Genomic DNA, 12880 nt, shown 5'->3' with positions numbered 1-12880 from the left:
CTGTCCGACATTATGTTTCCAACTTGTTGATTCTTTGCCCAGATGAAATAAAATTCTCTTAGAGCAGAACTGTAGAAACAACAATCCAAACTGGCAGCCCATATGCCATGTAGGTTATGTGGCTCATGCTGAAATGTAACTTTCTAGATATACAATATCATGTGATAAAATAAAGTATGCATTCATTTATTGACATCATGCAGCCTTAGAAAGAAATAAAAGATGACAATAAATGACAAATTCATTCAAAAAGTACAAAAGCTATAGACACTTAGAAATCACATATACAAACACAACGTAATCCATCGGTAACATACAGCAATAGCTACCAGGTATTGTCTGACCTTTTGGCTTGGAACAAATGTTCAGAATGCAAAACAAGCTTGTGCTTGAAGGGTAGAAGGCATCCAATAGAAATAATGGTACAAACATAAAGGAATGTCCCACGGTAAAGAACACTGACGCTGCCTGCAAGTCAGTAAAAGTCGAGGACACGGATTCTATAAAAGTAGTATATAGTTTCCAGCTGTATTAATATGGCATTGAATATACCATGACATAACATATTTCAGCTTTAACATGTTGTTTTCTAAATGTATCATACAATGAATTTTTACAGTACTTAAGACGAGGAGCAAAGAAAAACAGCAAAGACATCTAAATGCATGCTATATATTTTGGATGTATTAATGCAGTAGTGTTATAGGTTTTCACGCGTCCTGTCTGTCTCAATCACAGAAGAAATCGATAGCCTGTAGAAAAGATAAGAACATTAAATGTCAACATGTGCAGTAAGTTCCGGTCATGATTGATGGTTTTTAGTATAAGCATGGATAAAGGGAACCTGTCACATTAAAGGGGTTGTCCATGGAGTTTTACTATACTTACTTCTTCCAAGGATTTATTCATAGAGGTTCCAGGCTGACTCCGATCTTGAGTCATGTGATTAGAACACTCGCGTGGCCCAGGGTCACTCCGCCTATACCCTCCTCTCCCATTTTCACTACTAGTTACCTGTGCTATAGTACTAGACCAGGGGTAGGGAATGTACGGCTCTTCAGCTGTTGCAAAACTACAACTCCCAGCATGCATACTGGTTCTGCTGTTCTTGGAACTCCCATGGAAGTGAATGGAGCATGCTGGGAGTTGTAGTTTCACAGCAGCTGGAGAGCCGAAGGTTCCCTACCCCTGTACTAGACTATAGTAAAGTTACCTGTGAGAACAGGAGAAAAGGGAGAAGGTGGAGTGACCTGGTGGCCAAGAGCTGGTACTGATCATACGACCCAGAATCAGAACCAGTCCAGAACTTCCAGGTCCAGTATAAAAAAAAATCTACAGTAAAAGTGAGTAAACCCCTGGGCAACCCCTTTACAAAATGAAGTCCAATATGCAGGCACCATGGATTAGAGTAACAGACTGAATCTCTACTGAATTTCTACATTGCAGATTCATATTGAAGAAACACATATGGAATTAAATAGTAAACAAAACAAAGTGTTAAACAGACCAGAATATATTTTATACTTAGATTCTATACAGTAGCCTTCTTTGGCTTTGATGACATCTTTGCATGCGCTTGGCATTCTCCCAGCGACCATCAGTTGTGTAGTCCAAAGATAGGATAGTACACAGTACAGTACAAGGTAACTACTGTTCTAATTTACATTATTGTAAGAACCACTCAACAAAATAAAGATAAATTACAGTCCATCATTAGTTCAAGACAAAAAGTTCAGTCAATTCAGAAAATTTCAAGTACTTTGAAGGTTTCCTCAAGTTCAATCATGAAACCCATCAAATACTATGATGAACCTGGATCTCATGACGACTGCCCGAGCAAAGGAAAACTAAGAGTTATCCTCATGCCGAGAAGTTCATTAGAGTTACCATCTTAAGAAACACCAAATTACCTTGTTTCCCCGAAAATAAGACGGTGTCTTATATTAATTTTTGCTCCCAAAGATGCACCATGTCTTATTTTCAGGGGGTGTCTTATTTTTTTCAAAGAAGAATTCACATATATTGCTAAATATAAAAATGAACATTTATTAAATACTGTACAGATTTGTAGAGCAGGCGATTTTGGACACAGGGATACCTAACATGTACGGTATGTGTTTCACAGTATTTACATACTTTTATATGTGTTCTAGGGAAATGGGTTGATTTGAATTTTTAATACTTTTATTTTTTTTTATAAATATATATATTTTTTTCTTTTTTTGCATTTATTAACCCCCTGTAATACATTACAGATAGGCAACCTGCCTTCAAAAGAAATGACGATTTTTTGCAATGCAATTGCAAAGGTCTGATCACTAATGCAATGCATTGCATTAGTGATCAGACTTTTGCAATTGCATTGCATTGCAAAAAAATCGTCATTTCTTTTGCAGGCTGCATAGAGCAGCTTGCAAAAGAAAAGCACTGCAGACAGGTCAGGGAGCCTTTACAAGACTCCCGGCTGTCATGCCAACGTAACGTCGGCCCTGGAGCATGCTCCAGGTGCCGGTGATCACCGGCGCCAGAAGGGTTAATGCCCACGGTGTGGGCACCGACCGGAGGCATTAGCGCTGGATGTCTGCCGGCACACCGATTAACCCCCCGCTTGCCGGCTACTTCCATTCATTTTTATTCACTACGTCTTACTTTCGGGGGAGCGCCTTATATTAGGCAAGGCAGCAAAATGTCTGCCATGCCTTACTTTCGGGGTACTTCCTATTTTCAGGGAAACACGGTAGCAGCATCTCAGATTAGATCCTTCACAAATGCTTCAGAGAGACCAAGTACTAGACCCATCTCAAGATCACAGGGGATTGTGAGAATACGGTCTTTAGGGTTGAATAACTGCAACAAACAAGAGTATTGCTTGGGTAAGAAACTTAAGAAATGGACCTTAGATCAGTGGAAATCTCTACTTTGGTCTGATGAGTCACAATTGGAGTTCCAATCACCATGTCTGTGAAACACAGAAAAGATGAGATGATGGTTTCTGACCCTAAGCACAACTTCTGGATATGTAAGGGCTATGTGACCAAGAAGAAGAGTGATGGAGGGCTTTGTCAGGTGACACGGCTCTACAGTCATCCAACCTAAACCCAATTGAGATGGTTTAGGATGAGTTGGACCACAGAGTGAAGCAGTCAATAAGTGCTCAGCACCTCAGGGAATCCCTCAACGCTTTTGGAAAACCATTGGAAGAATGTCAAGAGTGTTGAAAGCTGCCATCAAAGCAAAAGGGAGTTACTTTGGAGAATCCAAAATATAAAACTTATACTTGTTTGTTTGAGATAGTCTTGTTTACCACTTAATTCAATATATGTTCCATCATAAGCCTCATGGGGTTTTTCCTTCCTCTGGATCAACACTGCAGGGATTGTAGGGTTATAGGTTGGACTCGATGGACTGATGTCTTCATCCAACCTCATCTACTTTGTAACTATATCACAATTTACATTCTTTATGTGGATCTACATTCTTTATATACAGATATTAATTTGAGACCTGAATATCTTACGAGCTTCACGCTCATAGGGGCAGAAGGCTGCCCAGATCCAAAACATGCCCTATTAGACTCGTGTTATGCTCCTGAGTGTTCTGCACTAAAGAATACATGAACATTGAAAATAAATAATAATATATTCACGTTTTGAGCTATGCTAAGGAAAGGCTGAGCCTTCGTAACCAGACTTTATAACGTCAAGATAAGAAGACATCTATCTCAATTATATCATGCCAAGACAGAAATACCGTGTGAAGAAAGTTTTCTCAAAGTGGTCAAAGGTAAAATAGTTTCTCCACTCTCGTCTTAGAGGTAAAGCAAACATATACTATAAAAAATTACCGAGTAATAAAATAGCAGCCTAAAAATGTATATTAAAGAGAATTTATTTATGGGCTTTGTACAGGTTTAAGCAGGCAGGTAAGTAAAGAGTCATCTGCGTAAATCACACACAGTCCTTGTGTTTGTGTAACCAGTTCTTCAATAAAGATATAAATTCCTTGGGGGAGTATGGAGAAATACATAAAACATTATTGTACGTACATTCGGATATCCATCTGTCTAGAAGTTAGAGATGTAAGTAAAGCTGCCAAATGCTGCTTCATTTCCACGTGTGCAATATAAAAACAGAATAAACAACTGTTCATTTTGTCGCTTTTCAATCTGTTGAGCGGTTTGCCTTTACGGCGAAGGTTGTTGAGACAAAAGCGATTGGATTTGACGGTTTTATGACAATTATTTTCTAAACATTTATTTTAGATATTGATTAGTTTGTGTAAATGATGTAAGACGTTTGCTATGAGGCATCACTGCCATATACATCACATACATAGTCCACTCCATAGTCATAGTCTAATATCCCTTTTTAGAAAACCTAATAAAAAAACATCAGAATTCCACTTTATAAAGTAAAAACATATATGATGAGTAGACTGACTCATGTGCCCCATAGACTTACCTTATACAGAGTTTGTTACCAGAACCCAGCCCTGCAGATAGGTTAGGTTAGTGTTTTCCCCTTGTGAATTGGTGTCTCCACTGCCGAGATATTACAATCTTTGTCAATATGGAAATTGTTCTTTGGAGCAATGAGGGTGTGGCCACGTACTTCTTTAGAGCAATGGCAATGTTTTATTGCTCCAAATATTAATTTGCATATTGATAAAAATAGAGATATCTCAGCAACAGGGGCACTGTCAAAGGGGGAAAATACAGTTTGATTCAAATGGCCCTAACCTATCCATCTGTGGGGCTGCGGGTTGGTGTTAGACTCACTTAAGGAAGATCTTTCAGGTCCTCAGGCACATGCGGTTTTATACACCACTAGAAAACCGACAGTGCGCTGAATTCAGCGCACTATCGGCTTTCCCGTTATGTGCCTCTAGTGAAGAGCTATCGGTGCCATTACTGTAGCTCTTCAGTGTCAGAAGGGCGTTTCTAATAGTATATGAGGAATGCCCCTCCTGACAGTAGAGTCCATAGCGCTGTACTGTGAGAGGGGTTGTTCCTTACCACCCAGCCATGATGCTGAGAGGTGAGGAATGCCCCCTCTCATAGTACAGCACTGTGGACGCTACTGTCAGGAGGGGCGTTCCTCATACACTATCAGAAACGCCCTTCTGACACTGAAGAGCTACATTAATGGCACCGATAGCTCTTCACTAGGGGCACATAATGGGGAATGGGAGCAGTATATAAAACCGCATGTGCTGGAGGACCTGGAAGGTCTTCTTTAAAGAGTGCCTAGACAAAGCCTATCCTTATACGTATGTGATGGTGATGTCTGAACACCCATCACTGCAGGTCCACTAAGACATAGCTCAAAAATATAGAGAGATTATCCGGTCATCAGAGACTGAAGTTGAAACACAGTGGAACCCTTCTAGGTGGGATTTGTGGCAGATGACTTATGTAATATGGTATCCAATTAAAAATGTAATTTCTTTCCATAAAATTGGAAGCATGAGGAGGTACAGTATGACTAAACCCACCAGATTCAATGGGGTCAGTGGTATGTTGGGGGATATTAGGGTCAGGCATATTAGATTTTAACATCTCCAATTCTTTGTTCTAAAAGGAGATGCCAGAGGTGTCTAGTAGACTATTGAGAACACTTGCACTCTCTAAGATGGTACTTGTATAGGGAAAGAGGGGAAGTACGAATACTGATGCCCTAGTCAGTTTTAGGCTCTTTTTATAGTGTGATGTCAATGACTGTTATACTGTATATATAATCTATAATGTACATATGTTGGGTGGTCCACTCTTGACCCTGCAAGGATGTACCAATATGTCCTTGCATTGTAAGTAGCTGCACAAAATCATGCAGCGGCAGAAGCAGGAAGCCTAGTGACACAACAATAAGTGTCACCTACAAAAATGACAATAACAGAAGGAAAAGGATTTAACATTTTTAGTAGCACTTTAAAAAAAAAAAAAAAAAAAAAAAACATGACAAATCTGGGAACCAAGCACATCCCCCTACATTTTGTACATTTTTTCGGATATTAAAACAAAAATATGGAAAAATAAAAACAACATTAAAGTAAAACCCTATTTATCGATGAAAAAAGATAGCCATTAAAACCCTAACGTACGAAGAATCCTGAAAACGTGTCTGGTCCTGAACCAGGGAAATTGGCCCAGTCCCGGGATTAGCCATTTCTTGGTGGATAATGTTTTATGTTATGGGATACTTTATTAGCTTCAAATGTCATTAATATGATAAAAACACAAATGCTAAGTCTATGGAACAAAATTCAGGTATTGGTTTAAGCTCAAGTTTTTAAGGACGCAGAAAACAATTAGAAATTGTAGACAACTCTCAGGTTTGGTCATGTATGAGCAAAAGACCCCGGTATAACTTACTGTTGTCGGAAATTCTTGTAGAGTATCTTGGTAGACAGTCAATTCGGTAATGAGACTACTTGGAAAATAACCAATGAGACCTATCTGATCCCTGTACTGCTCACTGTAAACCTGTCAGAGATGAGATAAGAGAACAATCTAAGTAACACAAGTTCTTATCAATTACATAAAAACATCAAACACTTACTGCTCCTCCTTATAAGACAAAAAAATCTTACTAACCATTTACCAACTGACCAGATGGACCTCAAGTGGTACCAAGAAGGGAAAATCATGATCATCACTAGAGATGAGCGAGTAGTACTCGATCGAGTAGGCATTCGATCGAATACTACGGTATTCGAAATACTCGTACTCGATCGAGTACCACTCGCTATTCGAATGTAAAAGTTCGATGCAGAACCAGTATTGATTGGCTGAATGCTATACAGTCAGCCAATCAACGTTGGTTCTTCTCCTACCTTTAGAAGTCTTCTCCGTGCAGCTTCCCCGCGGCACCTTCCGGCTCTTCATTCACTCTGCCAGGCATCGGGCCTGGGCAGAGAGACTGCGCATGCCCGCTTGTAGTGCGGACATGCGCAGTCGGCTCTGCCCAGGCCCGATGCCTGGCAGAGTGAATTCAGAGCTGGAAGATGCCGCGGGGACGCTGCACGGAGAAAACTTCTCGGAGGATCCAGCCCGACCCTCACTCGTGGACTTGGTAAGTATAATTTGATCGAATGTTGCCTACCCCTGAAACGAGCATTTTCCCCCCATAGACTATAATAGGGTTCGATATTCGATTTGAGTAGTTGAATATTGAGGGGCTACTCAAAACGAATATCGAACCTCGGACATTTTACTGTTCGCTCATCTTTAATCATCACCATGCCCACAGGTAATGCCCAGTAGGCACACAATGTTGCAGGAAATATCTTACTTTCTATGCATCATCATGTTGTCATTGCCACTAAGGGTAGGCCTGGTGGCAGCTTGAAATGTGTATTGTCACCTCCAGACCAACATTATATCATTACCAAAGAAATGGTCTACAGAGTTCTTGAGCAGACAGTCTTGATTAATTTCTGAACTCCCAAGACATGCGTGGGCATCTTTCCTTTAACCTTTGCAGTGAGACAGAGGTCAGGGATTCCAGTTCTTAAGACAGAAGCGGATCCCTGGGCTTTTATGACATATCCTTTAAATATAACCATAAATGTCCAGCAGGGAATACCATTTTGAATGGGTTTTCCAAAATCGTTAAAAGTTTGACCAAGGTGGAAATTCTATAAAATAATTAAAAAAAACCTTTACTCATCTAATAAATCCACCTCTGTGGTGCTCCTCAGGGGCCTTTGTGGTGCACTATGGTGCAGTGCTCAACAATGGATTAAACTTTGATTTGTCGGCCATTCCACCAGCATGACCATCAAAGATTTGTTTACACTGCTCTCTCCATCATCTACACGGTACTGTCAGAAGTTTTGAGGGGTCACAACTGCTGATAGTCTCCTCATCAATACTCCGTAGCTCCAATGTGAATCATCATCTATATATTGGCTGCATCTACTGTAAATATTCTAACATTGGCATCCTCTAATACAAGCTTGATCGCCTATTGCATGGATGTTGCATCTTAAATCTGAAGAAGACAGAAAAATCCCAAAACATACATATAAAATATATAAAATATTTTCTACCTTTGGTGGGGGGTTTTTAAATTCATGGCTATCTCCACCCAATATATGGAAAATGGTTTGGGTGGGGTTTGATGAGTAAAATACAAAAGTTGGGTATTACTATACAGTAAAACTCTTTTCTGAGAGATCCTTTGTCAATCAACCTTCAAAACTAAGATCATCAGTGCAAGGGCGTAACTAAAGTCTTGTGGGCCCCCTACCTCACCCTGCAATCTTTTGTCTGGGGCCCACTACCTCATCCCTATAGCGAATTCTTGATAGTGATGGTTATAGGTGCTAAGGAGTTTAATCCACCTTAGTGTGGTTAGGGTAATCTGTGGGACTCCTTGGCTTATGGGCCCCCTACCAATAATCAATACTGATATCAGTGATTATTGGCCCCCTAAGACTCCTGGGCCCCGATGCGACTGCACCCTCATCACCCCCTCAAGTTACACCCCTGCATCAGTGGTAGTTGCAGAAGAGGAAAATAATATATTTGTTGTTCATATTGGCATATATAATGTGAATGCAAATTCCACCAATTATGAACTAATGTTTTGAAGCCATCAGATATACTAAAGTAGAGAAAAAATGAAAAGTTCTAACCCCACCATAAGAACTTATAACCTATTCTCTTTAACAGGTCATACATACTCTAATAGTTGGGGGTCCAACAGCTAGGACCACCAACTATCACAAAAATGGAGGTTCCAATCTACCCATTTGAATGAATGTAGGAGTAGCAGTGCCCATAAGTGACCATCACTCCATTAATGATAACTGGAGGACGTCCCAGTGGTGGATAACGTGTTATAGTGGGAGAGCCCCTTATAGAGAATATGAAACTAAAAAAGTTGTTGAAAACGTATGCTAGGAGCCCAACAGCACTTGGGGACCCAAAGAAAAGAAAAAACCCCGCTTAAAAACACTATAGACTATAATGGAGTCCAGCCCATAAAGGTGTAGAGGACTAGCAGGACTTTTCTCTCTGCATTTTTTAAGTTGGTTTGTGGATGGAACCTTGAACAGAAAGCAGGTGCTAGTGTGAACCCAGACTTATTAGTAAAATAGTAAAACTCCAGACAGAAGTTTTGAATATATACTGTAATAGGAATGTGTCTACAGAAAATGTTTTAATCATATGAAACATATTTTAAAGAATTTTTGGTGAGATTTTTCAAAAATTTAGATTTTTATATGTATTGAAAAAAGCTGTTCTGGCTACTAAACCAAATAATATGCTGCGAATTCCTGTTTTCTGTAGATTTCTTTAGAGCAGTCAATCCCCCCTGCTCCACTTTTCTATCTTTAAAAAAAAATGGCATGTGCAGCTGAAAAAGGACAAAGTGGCGCAAACTTTGATTAATTCCACATAGTGTGAATAGAGCCTTAGAACAGCCGAAAGCCACAATGTAATAAGAAAGCTGCTTCAGCAACCTTTATTACAATATAGCATAGCTGGGACTAGCTATCACGTGATCTAATGACAGTGGAAGGGCAGCATGGTTGCTCAATGGTTAGCACTGCAGCAATGGAGTCCTGGGTTCAAATCCTGCCAAGGACAACATCTGCATGGAGTTTGCATGTTCTCCCTTTGTTTGCGTTGGATTTCTTCCCACACTCCAAAGACATACTGATAGTAAAAAAAAAATGATGACGGAGAAATCCATGCATATATTACATCCTTTTGTTAAAGGGAGTGTTGTTATAAACTTAATTATATTTAAATTTGCAGACAATTAAAAGTTAAACAAATAATAAACATTTTACAGCATTTTAAAGATTTCCTCTAACCATCTTAGTGGTGACAGTGGTGTCTTCATAGGTTACCAATAGGTATGACCATGTGTTATGGTCAGCAGGGTTTATTAAAAACAAACAAAAACTAAACCCTACGGAGCCCTCTGGGCTACTGACTGCTAAGCAACCTGGTGTGAACGCTGTCAACAGTTATTGTCACTGCCAGCAAAATAAAAGGACCAGGCGTGCTCTATTACCGTTCACAGAGTCCTGTGCAGTCAGAGCAGCCGCAAAAATTAACTGGCTAGCCAGCACTCCTGGACTAGCCAGAGACCAACAAACCCTGTGTGCTTCCAGCCACCCAACCCCCAATGCAGCTACAGCCTAACAACTGGTCAGTGTGAATACTGACTGACACACTCACACACACACCAGGCAGCATGCTGCCCAACTACAAATGGCATTGCTGTCTCTGGGGATTATTCTAACTAGGGCCACTGAGTATTTACAGGCTGGACCCAAGCACCACACACATAGATTCAGATTTGCGTTTGATCTTAGAGCGCCGGGTGTCCAGACCAGCCCCCTTATATAGGCAAGGGGCGGTCACCAGCACATAGCCCAGCTGCCCAATCCGAGCGTCCATTGGTCGACACACATGTAGATCAACCAGTCGACCACGCCCGGCTGTTGCAAGGCAGATTAACCCCTGCAACCCTGGATTGTGCAGAGGAACAGACAGCGACGCCCATATCATGGCCACAATTACTGCACAATCCTAACACCATGAATGCAGGAACTGTCTATGGTCTGGGACTTGTCAGAAACCCAGCCATGATGTCCGTATTGTGGTCGGGTTATCTTCTCCTACATGTAGTGTCCTCCTGATAACCAGCCATAATGTCCTTATTGTGGTCAGGTTATCTTCTCACACATGTGGTATCCCTCCTGATAACCAGCCATGATGTCCTTATTGTGGTCGGGTTATCTTCTCACACATGTCGTGTCCCCCTGATAACCAGTCATGATGTCCTTATTGTGGTCAGGTTATCTTCTCACACATGTTGTATCCCTCCTGATAACCAGCCATGATGTCCTTATTGTCGTCGGGTTATCTTCTCATGCATGTAGTGTCCTCCTGATAACCAGCCATGGTGTCCTTACTGTGTCTGGGTTATCTTCTCATATATGTAGTGTCCCTGCTTGATAATCCGAACACAATAAGGGATCCTTCACACGGAGTAAACGCTCCGCTCATTCTGAACATAAAATCGTTCAGAGTGAGCGGTGTTAAAACAGGTCCCATTGACTTGAATGGGTGCCGACATACGCGTGCTCCCCATTGAAATCAATGGGAGGCTTTTTTACCTATTGCTTTCAATGTGATACGCACGTATGCCGGCACCCATTTTTCACCATTAACGTAAGTGGAGAAAATCTTTAAAAACTCTGTAAATTTTTTAATTATTTATATTTGCAAAAATGTTTAACTTGTCATTGTCTACAAATTTAAATATATTTACGTTCATGGGAAAACCCCTTTAAAATCTATAGTGTCTTTACGTATTCTACAAAGTATCCAATCTTACACTTCCAGACCAAAACTCTCCGGAATCGTCATCCTCCTTTACTAGTTTGGTATAGACGAAGACCACCTCGCCTCTCTTGATGTTGATAAATCTGCAGTCGGGAGCGTTATAATCATCCAAAGCCTTCCCAAGGGATATAGCATCTAAGAGACAGAAGAAATAAGGAGTTTTCAGAGAATTTCAGCAAAATTTCCATGGCCTGAAAACTGGGCAAAAAGTTTGTTTTGACTTGATTAATATTCAGATCTTGTTCCTCCTTCGGTATGTGCATAAATCTGTATTTGAGCAGAGGAAACAAGGCTAAAGTCAAAAATCCCCCTGGCAATAGCAATATCTTTAGTACACGCTATGAAAAAACACAAAGTTAAATAATTCATGGACTTTAAATAAAGGAAAAGTCGTAAAATTGCAAAGGATCTTAGTCTGATTCTGTAGACATAGGGACGTGGGCACACTACACATACACGCCATATGTTAATCTTAGTACGAAGACCAAGACAGGATGACATTACGAGATATTGCAAGTGTAACCTTATAACGTTATATTTTTATTTTGTGCTCGGAACGGGGAAAGAAATAATCTCAGCGACATTCACGTTCAAAATGGGAAATCAGAAATATCCAATATTAATGCAGTCAAAATAAAAAAAGGTCTAGTAATAAAATAAAGAACATTTATCAAGAGATTACCGATCTCGGAGAATAGAAAGCCCCAGTAACATAATTTTTTAAAAAATACATGAAAATTTATGTTCCTGGCAGACTTACAAACACATTCATCGTCAGCGCAAAGTTTCTTCTTTGCCAACTTCTGCATGAAAGCTCCATTTGCCTCTTGATCTATAAATCCAAGACATAAGAATATGACCACAAAATAAACAACCAGAGACATTTCTTCCAATATTTCCTCCCTAGATCTCAGTCGATGTCTTAGAAGTAAATACGGCGTCTCTCCGCGCTTTAAATCTTTTTATGCAGATGATGGAAACATCTGGAAAAATACAGCCAGCCAATAGGAAGTGACCTGGATAGCATTCCATTCACTCGCATGGGCACGTGGATACAAGAGGACTCCTGTGCAGCTGTGCAGAGGCTTCACTTGTTATGGTTCCGAAAAATTTGTCCGTACTTGCAGAATATTCAGCATTGCAACATCTACTGATGGGACAGGTAGAAAGTGGATAAAGAAATAGACAGGCTACAACAAAGATGCGAATACGTTTACTCCTAGGGGGTCAAGTGATGCACCCAAAGGGTATTCTGACAACATTTCGGTACAGGTTGTCAAGTCAGTAATTCACATAAGAAGGTCTTGGAATTGGAAACCTTAAAAGGAACCTCTCATATTGTATCTGCTGTATATTAAAGTAAAGGAGGAGCCTGACAAATTGATATTTATTTAGGAGTCCAGTGGGCAGTCAGGTACTCAATATATAGTCATATAGTCATACCCAGAATCCCTAGTGGAGCAGGAATGACTTGTAAGTCTCCGTACTGCCTATGTAGGCACACACTCTCCC

The 12880-nt window shown here is 40.3% G+C and overlaps 1 protein-coding gene across 1 annotated transcript; it reads right to left on the bottom strand.

Annotated features, from left to right (window-relative positions):
- Positions 1 to 616: 616 nt before the first annotated feature.
- On the bottom strand, positions 617 to 12306 carry OTOR (otoraplin). The gene is made up of 4 exons (XM_075266538.1): positions 12129 to 12306; positions 11361 to 11503; positions 6371 to 6481; positions 617 to 752 (listed from the first exon to the last, which is right to left on the bottom strand). The coding sequence occupies exons 1-4, from the start codon at positions 12250 to 12252 to the stop codon at positions 729 to 731; spliced, it is 402 nt and encodes a 133-aa protein (XP_075122639.1). The 5' UTR covers positions 12253 to 12306; the 3' UTR covers positions 617 to 728.
- Positions 12307 to 12880: the final 574 nt, after the last annotated feature.

Source organism: Leptodactylus fuscus, chromosome 3 (assembly GCF_031893055.1).
Source record: "Leptodactylus fuscus isolate aLepFus1 chromosome 3, aLepFus1.hap2, whole genome shotgun sequence".
Lineage (NCBI taxonomy): Eukaryota > Metazoa > Chordata > Amphibia > Anura > Leptodactylidae > Leptodactylus > Leptodactylus fuscus.
Note: the sequence above shows the minus strand (reverse complement) of the source record. Positions and strands in the feature narration are given on the sequence as shown.

Bases quoted from the DNA above. Each gene is read 5' to 3' on its own strand.
- OTOR (XM_075266538.1), bottom strand. From the start codon at position 12,252: ATGTCTCTGGTTGTTTATTTTGTGGTCATATTCTTATGTCTTGGATTT. The intron at 6,482-11,360 runs GTAAGATTGGAT...CATCTCTGACAG, and splicing joins GAGAGTTTTGGTCTGGAAGT to GTTTACAGTGAGCAGTACAG. The intron at 753-6,370 runs GTAAGTTATACC...TCTTTTCTACAG, and splicing joins TACAAGAATTTCCGACAACA to GCTATCGATTTCTTCTGTGA.